General features: G+C 39.0%; 1 protein-coding gene across 1 annotated transcript in view; it reads left to right on the top strand.

Moving 5' to 3' along the window:
* The window catches only part of LOC121451308 (mucin-16-like), a 192,194-nt gene extending 176,815 nt beyond the window's left edge, over positions 1-15,379 (top strand). The window contains exons 75-86 of the mRNA XM_041656777.1: positions 2,241-2,276; positions 2,960-3,081; positions 3,179-3,237; positions 3,368-3,540; positions 4,821-4,856; positions 6,769-6,834; positions 9,395-9,558; positions 9,876-9,943; positions 11,470-11,636; positions 12,362-12,400; positions 12,717-12,796; positions 15,281-15,379. Of these exons, the coding sequence (XP_041512711.1) occupies positions 2,241-2,276; positions 2,960-3,081; positions 3,179-3,237; positions 3,368-3,540; positions 4,821-4,856; positions 6,769-6,834; positions 9,395-9,558; positions 9,876-9,943; positions 11,470-11,636; positions 12,362-12,400; positions 12,717-12,796; positions 15,281-15,379 (1,109 nt within the window). The remainder of the gene's footprint in view (positions 1-2,240; positions 2,277-2,959; positions 3,082-3,178; positions 3,238-3,367; positions 3,541-4,820; positions 4,857-6,768; positions 6,835-9,394; positions 9,559-9,875; positions 9,944-11,469; positions 11,637-12,361; positions 12,401-12,716; positions 12,797-15,280) is intronic.
* The last annotated feature ends 160 nt before the right edge of the window (positions 15,380-15,539 follow it).

The raw sequence follows: 15,539 nt of genomic DNA, 5'->3' as shown, positions 1-15,539 counted from the left end.
TCTTCATTCATGCTGTTGATCCAGCATATTGGGGGCCTTCCTGTTTGCCTTATCCCATGCACTCCTTCTAGCAGTGCTATCTTCAGGCATGTGCACCTTTCGTTCTCATAGCATGGCCAAAGCATCTAAAGCACTGTTTCATATCCTGTAGTTTACTTCCTTCTGCAGATGGAGATGTTTCTAAATGTCATTGTTACACAATCTATCTCTTCCTAAGAAACCTTTTGAGAAATGCCATCTCAAACACATTCACCTGCTATTCTGAGGAGCGTTTCATTGTCCAGGTTTCAGTAATAAAAAAGACAGCTCAAACTTGTCTAATATGCTTGTAATTTTGTTGTTGTTATGTCTTTTGCTCACCAAATGTTTCTTAGTGCCTGGAATGTAGCCTTCTCTATCCCTGTCTGCCTCTTGAGGTCTGAAATGGTTCTCTTTTGAACCAAGGTTACCTCCCAAATAGACAAAGTTGACTATTTGTTTGAAGTTCTCATTCTTTATTACAAGTTAAAATCCTGTGTGCCCTTCTCAAGTTTTGTATCTCAGCCTTCTCCATGTTTACTTTTATATCAAGGTTCTCACTTCCTACCACCACTCTATTTACCATGACCTGCAACTCATTTGGACTTTCAGCAAGCAGTGCTGTGTTGTCAGCCAAATGCAAGTTATTGATTCACACACCACCTATCTGCATGCCTATCTCCTCATCCTCCAGGGTTGTTGTTGCTATTATTATTCCAGGAATATATCAAAGAGTAGTGGTGAGAGGATGCATCCCTGCAACACTCCTAGGATTGTCTTAAACTGATCACTTAGCTCTCTACAGCCTTTGACTGATGCAAAAGTATCTTTATAGGTATTTTCTGGTATTCTTCTGATTTTTATCTGGGTACCTGTAGAACCCCATTGTTTCCTAAAGTACTTTTTCCCAAATGCTGTTCAAAGCATTCCTGTAGTCAATGTAACAGACGCACAAGTTTTTTCTAATTTTTTTGTATTTTCTTGCTAGTTGTCCTAAAGTGAAGATCTGATCAATTGTGCTCCTGTTAGCTCTGAATCCACACTGGGCCTGTGCTACAATTTCCTCCGTTCTGCCCTTGATTGTATGCAAAATAATGGAGAAGAAAATCTTACTGTTATGGCTAAACAAACTAATGTCCCTGTAATTTGAGCAGTCTAGCTTGCCCTTCTTCTTGTGTATGAGAATTATGACTGAGTGCTCAATTCTATGGGAATCACTTCATGCTCCCATTTCTCTGTGAAGAGTCTGAGAAGTTCCTCAGACTCTGAGCCCATTGTAGCTGCCTCCAACCTCTCCACTATGATGTCATCCACTCCTGTGGCCTTCCTGCATTTTGTTGTCTTCATAGGTTCTTCTGTCTCATTTTTGTCAATATTTAATATTTCCTCATTTTCTGTGGTTTCTCAGTGGCTGTCAAAGTGTTTCTCATTGCAGTCTACCTTGACAGCATTAGGATCTTTTTAAAGGGTGTCAAAGTCTTGTCTCCATCTTTGCTTTACTGCCTCTGGTTTTGTTAGCAAATGACCCTGCCCATCTTTTTTTTTTTTTTTGAGGCAGGGTTTTTCTATGGTTTTGGAGCCTGTCCTGGAACTAGCTCTTGTAGACCAGGCTGGACCCTGGCCATCTTTAATCACCCGAATCTGAGGAGCATATCTGGCAGTTATCTGTCTGATATCTTCACAGACAAGATGTGTTTTATTATGGAGTCTAGCCTCTCCCACCTCTCAGTATATACCATGTATACACAGCTCTCTGTCCTCATTCACTTTTCTTTTGATCTCTATGCACAAATAGTTGTGGTGATTTCTTGCCTGCATATTTGTCTCTTTGTTTGCTCTTTAGCTCCGTTCTTCCTTTCTGTTTGTACTATATACTTCAGATTAAAATAGAATCCTTCCCATAGAAAATGATCAATAACAATCTTCTGGCTGGATTTATAGTGGCAGAAAGGAAGGGAAATAACAGTGTGTATTGAGGCATATTGTTGTAGGAGTGAGATGGTAAAATATGTTTTGGTAAGAATATATTTGTAGCATAATAGAGGTGTGGAAAGAGATTGTGTAGTTGAAATATCAGGAAATTCTCATCCAGGATGACTTGTCAGATCTTGAAACATAAATACATGTTCACTAATCTACATAAGGGTGGTGTTGTGCCATATGAATCAAAACATGCTGAATCCTTTTCTTTAACTTCCTCTGACATATCTTCTATTTTCTAGGTTATAATAAACATGGTCCAGAAGAAACTCCTACAAGTATGTATCAGTCAAACACAACTTAGGTTTTAGTCCACACCTCCTCATTTCCAAAGGAAAGATGACCCAAAAACAAACCAGTCTTTTCAGAGAGGCCAAGGTCTCAATGAAAGCAAGATGCAGAACCAACCTGCCTGGTGGGGCCGCTCTTCATAGTTCACTGGGTCCTCTAAATAAATGTCAATCCAGAAAATGCACCATAGATATGCCCACAGGTCAATCTGATGAAGCAATTCTTCAATTCTTATCCCCATGTGTGACTATTTACCAACCATCACTAGCCACCACAAGTGTCAGTCTTCAATTGCAACCTGAACACAGAGAGTGCACATGAAACCATGGGTTGTCATGCATTACAGATGATCCCAGTGTGAGTTTTTGTTTAAGAAAGATGCTCCTAGTGATCCAGATACAGAACATATTTAGACATTGCATCCAACTGTTTGCAGGAAGTGAGTGCTGGTCATAAGATAATACCGGTGCTAGAATTAATAGATAATGAATGTGAGAAATGTTAAGAGAAGACAATTTGTGTGCTGTGGAGTTAGGAAGCTGTATAGGTTCTGACCTGATTGTATATGTTGAGACACAGTGAGAGACTGAAAGAGAAGCCAAACTGGTGAGAACAGGATTTCACTCTGGCATCAAGCACATTCTCAGTTGTATCTCTCCTCTTCCTGCAGCTATAGGGCACCATCTAAAAACCCTCACAATCAACTTCACCATAACCAACCTTCCATATTCATCAAATATGAGCAATGGTTCAGCTTTGTTCAGCTCAACTGAGACTTTCCTCCAGTACCTGGTGAGAACCTTATCCCAGCAGCCTGACAGAGATTGATCCCATATGACCCCTTTGTCCAACACCTGCTTTCATTTCCCTTCTCCTTCCCCATCCACAGCTTGGACACGTGTTCCAGAATGACTCCTTCAACTCCAGTTGCAGACTGGATTCCCTCAGGTGAGTCTCCTTTCTGTCCCTTTGCAAGGAATGAACACTGCTCTTGTTACCATTCTCATTCCTCCTCCTTCCTTCTGGTCCTCATCTACATTATGGCTTTTCTAAAGGCTGCACACTCCTCTCTTTCCAGGCCTAAGAAGAACGGAACAGCCACTGGTGTGGATGCCATCTGTGCCTACTACCATGACCCTGCACATCCTGGGATGGACATCAAAGAGCTGTACACAGAGCTGAGAAACCTAACTCAGGAAATCACCCAGCTGGGGAACTACTCCCTGGACAAGGACAGTCTCTATGTCAATGGTGAGTGTTCTCTGTGGTTTACTGTGGAATGTTCTTTAGCATTCTTTATGTTCATATACTTACAATTATATGAAAATTTCTCTGAGCTTATCAGCAAAGATAGTCTTCTCTATGCCTGAAATTTCAATAGTAGTTCTAAACATATTGAGTCTTCTTTTTTTTCTCTGCACTACCTTCTAATACAAATGAATGCTTGTTGACCAACCCTGATATGTCATTTTCTATGGTTTTGAATATTACTATTTACAAACCAGTTTGATACCATGTCTATTTGGGACACATAGTAAGTTTCCCTGTGGGGATAATTACTTTCTCAAGTAAAGGTTTTTATATTTTCAATACCAAGAATCAATTACTTCCTCTGAAATAAGCCCAAAATCCTTAATTAAAAGAGTTTGTTGCCCATAATAATTATACCACAATTGCACTTGTGAGCACACCTTTTCTGACCATTTGGTATTATAATACACAAGGCTCACAGGTAAGTAAAAATATTATTTGGTTTTCTCTCTCAGCAGCCTGTGTTTCATCTTTTGATACAAGGTACATCAGTCAGCAGTGAATGAGCCTCTAGTTCAATTCAGGATTGCTTGTGTCCTACATTTCAAAGTGTTGATATCTTGTCTTTTCAATTATTACACTCATTTTAATATAAGAACTGAAGAGAAGGAAGGGGAATTCACACTCCTACAACAGGTTTGTTACTAATCAGAATTATGGTGATCTCAGTTTCCATCTGATCACTATAATCTGAAATTGTGGGACATATATAGGCTTTTAGCCTTCATAAAGTTCACGATTAATGTGGTTAAATATGTTGTCTATGTAATAGTACCAAGCATCTTAGCCAAACATTAAGCTTGGCACCAGAGACATATAAGTTTCATATGCAGTTTGTTCCAGTGAGGCACAGACAGCACTGTATTCTTCAAATGAGAGTGGGGAAACCATGTATAGGAAGGACTCAATGGACATCAACTGGATGGATAGATAGAGGGATCATGTGAGGGAAGATGATAGTATAGATGGGTACATATAAATGGGAATTGAGGTATGACAAGAGATTTTATGAGAGCTCATGTTAGGAGCATGCTCTAAAAGTTGTAAGGACATGTTGGATCTGACTGATATGGCAATAAATTCTTGTTCATGTTGACATTTATATTAACTCTTAGGACAGAAATAGCTGCTATTCATATTTGTCCCAGGTGTACCAAGGCATGATGTAATATATAAGACCTTGTTGTTCATTACCCTTATGTGTGCCTTTTGTGTTATAGGTTATAATGAACATGATGCAGAAGGACTTCCTACAAGTATGTTTAAGTTTGACCTAGATAGGTCTTGGTTCACACATTTCTATTCATTTCTAAAGGAATCTTGCCCTAAGCATAAATGAATCTTTTTAAAGAGAATTAGAATAATAAAATTTGCTGTCTCTGGCCTCTTCTTGGAATTCCAGTTCAAGTTTTAGATTTCTGATTTTTCTTCACTCTGCTTAATTGGAGCAAGATGTTTATACAAATGTTGTCTGCAGAATTACAGAGCTGAGTTCACATTAAGACTGTAGTTCATGTCTTTTTAACACAGGTAAAATGTCCCCTAATGGAGCATGATTATTAAGTTGAAAATTCTGATGGCTACTAAAGTGATTTAGGCAAAATGTTCACATTCTCTTGTTCAGGGATCAATTCCTCTGTCTTTCTAGCTCTCCTTTTTTCACATTTCTACTCATTCATCCTCTGGCACCACATTTCCACCTATCCATCCATCCATTCGCATACAACATAACCCATCCACATATCTACTTGTCCCTCCTGTCCATTTCCTTGCCCAGTCTCATGTATTACTATCTTCATTCCTTCTGTTTTTCTTTCTATTTCTCATTTCTTAATCCATTTTACCCCTACATTCATTCAATATTTCCACCGACTGTCTTACTTATCCCTCATTAATTAATTCTTTTCTTTGTTTGTCTATCTACTAAAACATGCATACCTATCTACCAAACAATATAACCAGCTAGATAACCACCCACCTACCTAGATACCCATCCATATAACTACTTACTTCTGCATCTATCAATTTGTCCATTCATTTACAAATCACCTCATTCTGTCCATTTGCCTGTTTGAAATTACTTCTTTCTAACTTTTATTAATCTGTATATATATATACATATATATATATATGTGTGTGTGTGTGTGTGTGTATACATATATATGTATATATCCAACCTTCTATTCACTTACTCTCTAGACCTACCCATATGCACCCACTGACCTATATGTCTAAACATTTATCTAATTTGCCAGTCTATCTATCCATCTACCAATATTCTCTGCCCAGTTATCTTTTTGGCATTTGTTGCCCCCAACCTGTCCTTTCTCTCTATATCCATCCATCCATCCATCCATCCATCCATCCATCCATCCACATATCCACGCACACCAGTCATTGCATCCATCACGCATATATCCATCTACCCGCCCACATGCCCATCTATCATTGTGTACATATATTTATCTACTCTTTCTTAAATCTTCCATCATTCTACCTTCTCTTTATTTTTTTCTTAAATTTGTTTGAATATCTATTTATCTATTATCATGATACTCATGCATTCATCTCTTCTGCATTTTTTTTTGTCTTCCAGTTCATCTGGCCTATTTGCTTACCACTTTTTACATCCTGCTATCTGCTTTCTACCACCCGCTATCCACTTTCTACCACCCGCTATCCACTTTCTACCACCTGCTATCCACTTTCTACCACCTGCTATCTACTTTCTACCACCTGCTATCCACTTTCTACCACCCGCTATCCACTTTCTACCAACCATCCGCTATCCACTTTCTACCACCTGCTATCCACTTTCTACCACCCGCTATCCACTTTCTACCAACCATCCGCTATCCACTTTCTACCACCTGCTATCCACTTTCTACCACCCGCTATCCACTTTCTACCAACCATCCGCTATCCACTTTCTACCACCTGCTATCCACTTTCTACCACCCGCTATCCACTTTTTATTTCCTGCTATCCATTTTCACTATCTTGAATGGATTACATTCACAGGCTTGTCCCCCTCCATTCAGGCAATTACTCTTTTCTTTACTCTTATCCATGAACCACTTGATAATAATATACATGACTTGGGCCACTAATGGAAGGCTCTCTCATTATATGAAATCTCTGTTCATCGTGACAACAATCTTGTTCCAGCTCCTGAGCCACCCACCACCATCCTGGCTTCTCCATCAACATCTGTGCAGCCAGAACCCACAACAGGTATGTCAGAGCTCCTTTTCCTATCTGAGATGGGATTCCCATTCCACTACCTAACTTCCACATGACAAGTAGAAAACTAGAATGTGAATATTGTAATGTCAAGGCCATTTACAATAATAAACAAACAATCATTCTAATAATAAAGAGAATTCTATCACTTTAATCAAATGCTTCCTTTCATGCAACCACCAGACTCTGAATTAATAATTACAATAGAGTGAGAAATTTTAGTGGAAGAGGAGTCAGATAGTATAATATAAAGAAGGAATGGCTTTCTGAAGAATGTTGCACCTGAACTGAATCTCTATATTGAGTAGAAGTGATCCAAATAAATAAGGCATGGAGTTTTTCTGAGAGTATTCCCTTAGGGAGAGCTCACTGGCTCACAACATCATAATTTGATGGGAGAATAGAGAAGTTGGTTTACTTGAACCAAGAAAGTTCAGCACCCATATACCTTCTGTATATCTAGTTCTGGACCCACAGGACCATGCTGGGAGTTGTAGAATGGATAAGTAACTAATAATAAAAGGTCACTAGAAACCAGATTAGAAGGGGCCTTGAATGCCTAATCAATAAGATTCACCTTGGGATTAGGGAGATTGCTCAGTGGTTAAAGAGCTTTCTAAACAAATAAGAGGAGTACAGTTAAAATCCCAACATAGTAGCCTATCTGTAATTGCAGCACTTGGGAAGACAAGAAAGAGGGCCCCCTTCAAAACTGACCAGCTAGTCTAGTCAATAATGTTTCAATAAGAGACCCTGACTCAATATATAAGGTAGATAGGGGTCAAGGAAGACACTTGGTGTCAATCCCTGGCTCCCACATTTGCATCCACACACACACGTAGCAAAAATAATAAAAACCCAGAGACAGATATTGGTATTCAACCTGAAGATCAGAAAAGCAAAGCAGTCAAGCCACTAGAGAGCTCTTACCTCTGTGAAAACCTCATACTGAAAGAGAGCAAGTTCCTGCCTCTTCCCACCTAATATTCCTCTCTAGTGCTAGGATAAAAAGGGTGTGACTCCCTAGTACTGGAATTAAAGGTGTGAGCCACCACCATCTGGATCTGCTTCTGTATTGGTCTTGTGTAGTCCAGGGTGCCCTTGAACTCAAAGGGATCCATTTGCCTCTGTCTCCCAAATCCTAAGATTAAAGATGTGTAATACCACTGCATGGCCTCTAGTGGCTTAAGTTTTGCCTTCTGCTCTTTAGGCAAGCTTTTTTTCATATTTTATTTTTATTTATTTTCTTTTTAATTTGGTTTTATTGAGCTATACATTTTTCTGTGCTCCCCTTCCTGCCTCTCCCCTCTTCTTCAACCATCTCCCATGGTCCCCATGCTCTCAATTTACTCAGGAGATCTTGTCTTTTTCTACTTCCCAGGTAGATTAGATCCATGTATGTTTCTCTTGGGGTCCTCATTGTTGTCTAGGTTCGCTGGAATTGTGATTTGTAGGCTGGTTTTTTTTGTTTTATATTTAAATCAACTTATGAGTGAGTACATGTGAAAATTGTCTTTCTGGGTCTGGGTTACCTTATTCAATATGCTGTTTTCTAGATCCATCAATTTGCCTGCAAATTTCAAGATGTCATTATTTTTCTCTGCTGTGTAGTGCTCCATTGTGTTAATGTACCACATTTTCCTTATCCACTCTTTGATTGAGGGGCATTTAGGTTGTTTCCAGGTTCTGGCTATGACAAGTAATGTAGCTATGAATAGAGTTGAGCACACGTCTTTGTGGTACAATTGGGCATCATTTGGGTATATACCCAAAAGTAGTATTGCTGGGTCTTGAGGAAGGTTGTTTCCTAATTTTCTGAGAAATTTCCATACAGATATCCAAAGGGGCTATACCAGCTTGCATTCCCACCAGCAATGCAGAAGTGTTCCTTTCTCGCCACGGCCTCTCCAGCATAAGTTGTCATCAGTGTTTTTAATCTTGACCATTCGTCCTGGTGTCAGATGGAATCTCAGAGTTGTTTTGATTTTCATTTCTCTGATAATTAAGGATATTGAGCATTTCATCAAGTGTCTTTCAGCCATTTTAGATTCCTCTGTTGAGAGTTCTCTGTTTAGTCCTTTTCTCCATTTTTATTAGATTATTTGGGCCTTTTTTTTTGATGACCAATTTCTTGCATTTTTTGTATGTATAAAATAACACTCTACTCATACATACACATGTGAAACAAAACCACAGTGAAATAAACTTGAATTTGATATTGACAGTTCAAAGGAGTTGTGAGTAATCCTAGAGTTGGGGCAGTCTTAGTGATATTTTCATTGTATAAAGATTCTTCTGCTAGGATGCATAGATAGCATCCTTTAGACAAAACATCCAATGGATATGCTAGGATTTTTCTTGTGCAGTGAGCACATACTAACTGAGTGACTGAACCATCTCCTTAGTATCCTACATATAAACTAAGATGAGCTGCCTCCTTGGGTGCCCATAATGAACAGAGAATGATTGATTGGTTGTTGGCAAATAGTTAATATGAAAGTTTCTCTCTCTCTCTCTCTCTCTCTCTCTCTCTCTCTCTCTCTCTCTGAAGATATGAAGCCACCCACTCTTCTGCCAACCGAATTCCCAACAACAAGTTCCAGCTCTCAACATTTCAACTTGAACTTCACCATCACCAACCTACCCTATTCCCAAGACATAGCTGAGCCAGGCACCACCAAACACCAGCAAAACAAGAGAAGTATTGAATATGCGGTGAGAAACATGTTGCTTGTCCACTTCACCCCCAGGCAGAAGCTGACTGTTGACACTAGGTCAGTGGGTAATTTTTTAAAAATAAGAGTCCCAGAGAACACATTCTTATTCCCATTTATAAATTAGGAAGAACACAAGAGATCCATTAGCTAGCAAAGGGTGCTGCCGCTGTGCCGTACCCTGGAACAAGACATCCTATGTTGGGGCTTGCATTTGTCAATGAAAACCAAGTTCAGAAAGGATATTTAGTGACTGTTAAATTTCTTTGACAGTGGAACATGAGGTTCTGACATAGGAAACATTCCTCTCTCTTTCAGCTCAACCAGCTTTTCAGAAACAGCAGCATCAAGAGTTATTTTTCCGACTGTCAAGTTTTAGCCTTCAGGTAAATGCCAATTCAGTGCCCTGAGGACTTCTTGGTTTCACGCTCGTTATGTAACTGAATATGACCTTGAATTTCTGCTCTCACTACCTCCACCTCTGGTGTAGAATGCTGGGATTACAGCCCTGCACCATCAAATCTGGGAAATTACTAATGTGTAGAGTCTCTACAGTGTAACAGTACAGCCACAAGGAACCGTCATGGGACAGCACTCCCCTCTAGTGGTTTGGTCAGGAATAGCAGTGACAATATACATTCAAAAGCGGAGGAGGCAGATGCCTCAGTAAGTAAAATGGAGACCTGAGCGTGAATCCCTAGAATCCATCCAAAAACTTGGCATGGCCTCATGCACCTGTTACCCTAGAGCTGGACAGGGGAAGAGAAACTTAAAATAATTTCTGTTTCATAATTTCTTGGTTCCTATTTTAGGAAAGACAGCCTAAGGGATATAAAATTGTTGCCTACAAGCTAGCTTTTTAATAAAACAGGAAGTCCAACCATCTTAGAAACTTAACTGAGTTTGTGAAGCCAACCAGATATGATGGTGATTGGTAGGAGGGATCATAGAATCCAGAGAGTAGAACTACGGCAAATACACACCTGCATAAAATTGGCAATATTCGAACAAGCACACACACATACACACACACAAATAAACAATAAAAACATTTTTCAATAAGATCGCAGAATCTCGCCTAGGAGCCCATGGTACTGCAGACTCCATGTGATTATGATTCATTGTTGACGGCCTCTGCCAACTTTGTCCATTTAGCAAAGTAATTGCAGTGGGTTCACTCATGGGGGCTATGAGCTCCACAACTCTGGATTCTTGGTCAGATTTAAAGTACCAGGCATATGTTTCTTCCTGTAGAGCAAGCAGGTCTTAAATCCAATTGGAAAGCAATTGGTTACTCCTATACCATTTGTGCCATTATTGAACTCATGAGAAAGTCTTGCCAGACTGATCATAATTGTAGCTCCCAGGGTTAACAGCCAAGTAAGAGTGCTAGTGACCCCTGCCCCAGAATCCTGCATAGCATCTCCCAGTGCTGTGAAAGCTGACGATTAGGGATGAATCTTCCTGGTCAGTTTCAGCTTCACTTCTCATGTCCCATGAAAAAAAGTCTATGCTCCCTTCAGCAACAAGGTCTTCACCTGGCTTTATCTTGTGCAAGCTATTTATAGGCAAACAACAGCAGTTGTGACCTCATGAAGGCAATGACCCAGTTATATCTGGAAAACATATCTCACAGCCCTCCTCCCTGACCTCTGGCTTGTAAAATATTTCTGCCCCATTACACAATGATCACAGAACCTTCAGAAAAATATAATACAGAATACTCATTTAGGCCTAGCCACATTTCTAGTATAAAGTAGCAATATGATACAACTAATACCTGTATCTGAAAGTGCAGGTGCAGAATGTGGACATTGTTGGACAAAATTCTCTGAGAAAGAGAATAGCAATGGAGAATATATAATAAACGTAGAAGAAGAAGCACCCTTCTTCATCCTCTGTGCCTTTTCAGGTCTGTCTCCAACAGCAACCACACAGGGGTAGATTCCCTGTGTAACTTCTCACCATTGGCTCGGCGAGTGGACAGAATTGCTATCTATGAGGAATTCCTTCGGATGACACAGAATGGTACCCAGTTGCTGAATTTCACACTGGACAGGAAGAGTGTCCTTGTGGATGGTAAGGTTCCCTGGTCAGGGAAGGCAAGATGATATTCCCAGGCATGGGTTCTTAGCTAGATTTTTTTTTCAGGGAAAATTTATGATGTCTAATTGATTTTAAAATTTGAATTAAAATGCCCAATGAAGCAAGGGTGGTAAATGGCAATCATTTGTAAATACTATTTTAATTGGATAAAATAGTTAAATTTAAGCAGTGAATTATTACATTATTCTGTCTACTTTTCTTTATTTCTGTAAAGTTTTATTTAAATGAACAGCCAGGCATGATGATGAATGTCTTTAATCTAAGTTCTATGGAGGCAGAGGCAGGTAGATCTCTGTGAGATCAAGGTCAGCCTGGAAAAAAATGGTGAGTTCCAGGTCAGCTGGGGCATAATTAAATCCTGTCTCAAAAGAGCAAAAAAATTTAAAAAGGAGAAAGAAAAGAATGACTGAGGGTTTATCTCAGTGGTTTAAAACTATTCTCTCATGCCTAAGACCTTGTATTTATACCTAGCCTCAGATAGTAAAGAAGGCTTGCCAAACAATGTAGGGAACATGCCTTTATTCCCAGCACTCAGGAGGCAGAAGCAGGAGGATCTCTGACTTTGAGGCAGCCTAGTTTACAGAGTGAGTTCTAAGACAGCTAGGGACTACACAAAGAAACCCTGCCTTGAAAAAGTTCAAAATAAATAAGTAAATAAATAAATAAGACATGCTCATTCTGTTTTCTTTTATTTCCAGGGTATTCTTCAAACAGGGATGATGTGATAAAGAATTCTGGTAAGTTTCGGAGTCATCCATGCCTGGGGTATCATAAGGAGCACCTTCTCTGTAACATTGTCACCAAGTGTTGTGTTCAAAGGATCAAGATGAAAGAGGGTCAAACCATGGCAAGGACTGATGAGACCAAGTGGACAGACATTAAGGATTCCGTCATACTGGAAGCCCATACAGGAAGAAATGGGATGTGGGTTCATGTGAAATTGAATCACTAAGCTCTCTCCACAAGATTCATATCCATCCTCAGGCCACACAGGGCTCAGGAAGGATTGCCCGAGGGGCAATAGGAGATTCACTCCACTGTTTGTCTTCCCAGGTCTTCCCTTCTGGGCCATCATTCTCATCTGCTTGGCTGTACTACTGGTATTCATCACATGCCTGATGTGCTGTTTCCTGGTGAGCAAGGAAGTTTGTGGGGTTTCCTGTGTTCTCAATACTGCCTTATTAAGAACTTTTAAATAGGCATGACTCATATAGCACTTCCTTGGTCGAGGATGATCCTAGGATGTGATAATTATGTCACATCAATGACAATGTCCTCCAAAAATGATGCTGCCTAGTGTCATTGTAGCCATCTAAGCTTGTTTAAATACTGTCTATAATGTTTGCATAATAACACTGCATTCATAAAATAAGGCCCTAGAGTTATACAGTACAACTGTCTATTATACATAAACAAGTCCCTTGCTGGTGATATAATTTGTGAACCCTTTCTTCTAGATTATATGTGGCTGGTCACTTTAATCTCTCTTTTCTAATTTTACTGTACTGATATTTATTTATTTACTTTTATCCCAGGCGGGCTTCAAATTCACGAGGTAGCAAAAAAAGGATCTTGAGTTCAAAAACTCTCCCACCTCCCAGTTTCTACCTCCTAAGTGGTGGGATGATAAGTGTGTTTTACCATGCCTAGTACCTATTTTTTTCTATTTGGCAGATAATGTGTATTTGTATGATTTACAAAGTATTCATTAAATGACTAAACCAAGTAAATATCATCATATCCTTTTATGTGGTATGAATCTTACCCTGGATTTTTCTGAAATATATATTACATTAACTGTAGTCAGCATGCTCTATAATGGATCTTAAAGTTCTAACATTAGTCATTAGTGAAATGTACACAGTGATATAGCAAAATGAATAAAACAATAACTAGAAGGCTAATATCAGTAAGTGTTGGCGAAGATTTGAAGTAACAGGAACTCTTACTGAGAGCTAACAGAATGGAGGTTGATCATTTCTTTGAGAGTAATATATACTGGCCATAGGACACAACCATCCCAATCCTATTAATTTATGCAAGAAAAATGAACATGCCTTTCTACAAGAGCTGTACAAATTCAAGCCAGACAAAATTCCGGCACTGAAAAGGGGAGGGAGATACAAAGTTCCACCTTTAACCAAGAAGTTCTTTACAATTGATTGCTGGCAAAGGGACAAATGATTTTTCTTCAGTGGAGTGTCACTAGGCATATTCACCACACTCCAGAGCAGGCACCATGGGCAGGAGTAGTTAGCCAACACAAAATGAACTTCATTGGGATTTTTGGAGTGGAGGGATGGGAAATTTTTGTTTTGTTTTGGCACTCTTTTGTCTTATTGGATTTTCATTTTTATTTTTTTCTTGCTTTTTTTTTGAGAGAGAGAGAAAGCAAAAGATCACGAAGTCGATTGGGTTAGGGAGATGGAGAAGATCTGAGAGGAGTTAGGGGAGGGAAAACAATCAAAATATATCATATGAAAATGTCCTTTAGAAGACTCTAAAGAGAGACCACCTATCCAAAGACCTGTACATATGTACATGGGCATAATCACCTTGTTAGTCATAGCCAAACCAAAAAGAAAAGAAAAGAAAGAAGAGAGAATGAACTCAACCTGAAAGTTAAACAAGATCAGTTTCCATCAAGAGGTATAGTTCAACAATTGAATGCTATTCCATAATAAAAAAATAATGAATAGTTAACCTGTAGATACAGAAATCAGCCCTGATTTCTTGAGTCATGCAAACATAATTATGTTTGCAAATGGCAGGGAAGAAAGAATTATGATGAACAGACCACAGAGATAATGAATAGGTGCTTTTTCATCCCCTTTCTTAATGATGGTTTAGGGAGTTGTAATTAAAACTCATAATTTATTTCATTCTTTTTGAAACAGAATTTCACAATATAGCCCATGCTAACATTGAATTAAAAGTCTCCCTAATTCAACTTTCTAACTGCTAGGAGTAGATACACATACCACTATGCTTCGCTAAATAATTCCCTTTAAATATGTTGACTTTATTGCATGTGAGTTATTTCCCTTTTAAGCTAAAAGAATGACAGTGGGGAAGAAGCACAGAAATCAAGCTGAGAATGAGATAAGAAAACATTATTTAGAGAAAAATATAAATAGTAGATAAGTGCTGAATAGTTAGAAATATATATAGAGAGAGAGATGATAAATGGATGGTGGACAGATGCTGATAGAAGGCTACACAGATGTTTGAGAGTAGCTTTATAGATAATAGAGAATATATTATTAACACACGATAGATGAATCATAAATGATTGCAAGTTAATAGATAATATACAGAGGCAACTGATGTTGCAAGTAGAGACTAAATTATTGATGGATTACAGACAATTTTATACATGGCTGATAGCTAAGTGTTTAATTAATATTAATAAATTAATTCAGAAGGAAATATATGGGTGAATTAATGAGACTAGAAAGGGGAAAGGGTGTTTTAAAGGAGAAACCTAAACAGAAAAAGGAAGAAGAGTAATATAAGAAATATCACGGCTCTGGTTTTAGTCATGTTTTTATTCCTGATTTCTCCCCTACCCGGCTGGCTGGCTAATTCATTCTTATGACTTCTCCTGACTCTCACAGGTGACTGTCTGCAGAAGAAAAAAAGAGGGAGACTATCAGGTTCAACGTCACCGCCTTGGTTATTACCTGCCTCACCTAGACCTGAGGAAGCTCCCGTGACTCCACCTGCCAGCAGTACCTTTCCCCTAGCAGGGTCCAAAGAATAAATAAACCACATGGGTCAGATTCAGCACCTGTGACTTTCTTGATTTGATTCCTGAGGAGGTCCCTGGAGACAAGAGAGAAATGTTCCTCCTTTGTTAAGTCCTGGTGGAGACAC

Source organism: Microtus oregoni, unplaced genomic scaffold, assembly GCF_018167655.1.
Source record: "Microtus oregoni isolate MIOR12 unplaced genomic scaffold, Mior012 000008F_ref0000371, whole genome shotgun sequence".
Classification (NCBI taxonomy): domain Eukaryota; kingdom Metazoa; phylum Chordata; class Mammalia; order Rodentia; family Cricetidae; genus Microtus; species Microtus oregoni.
The sequence above is the reverse complement of the archived record's forward strand: the minus strand, read 5'-3'. Positions and strand labels throughout refer to the sequence as shown.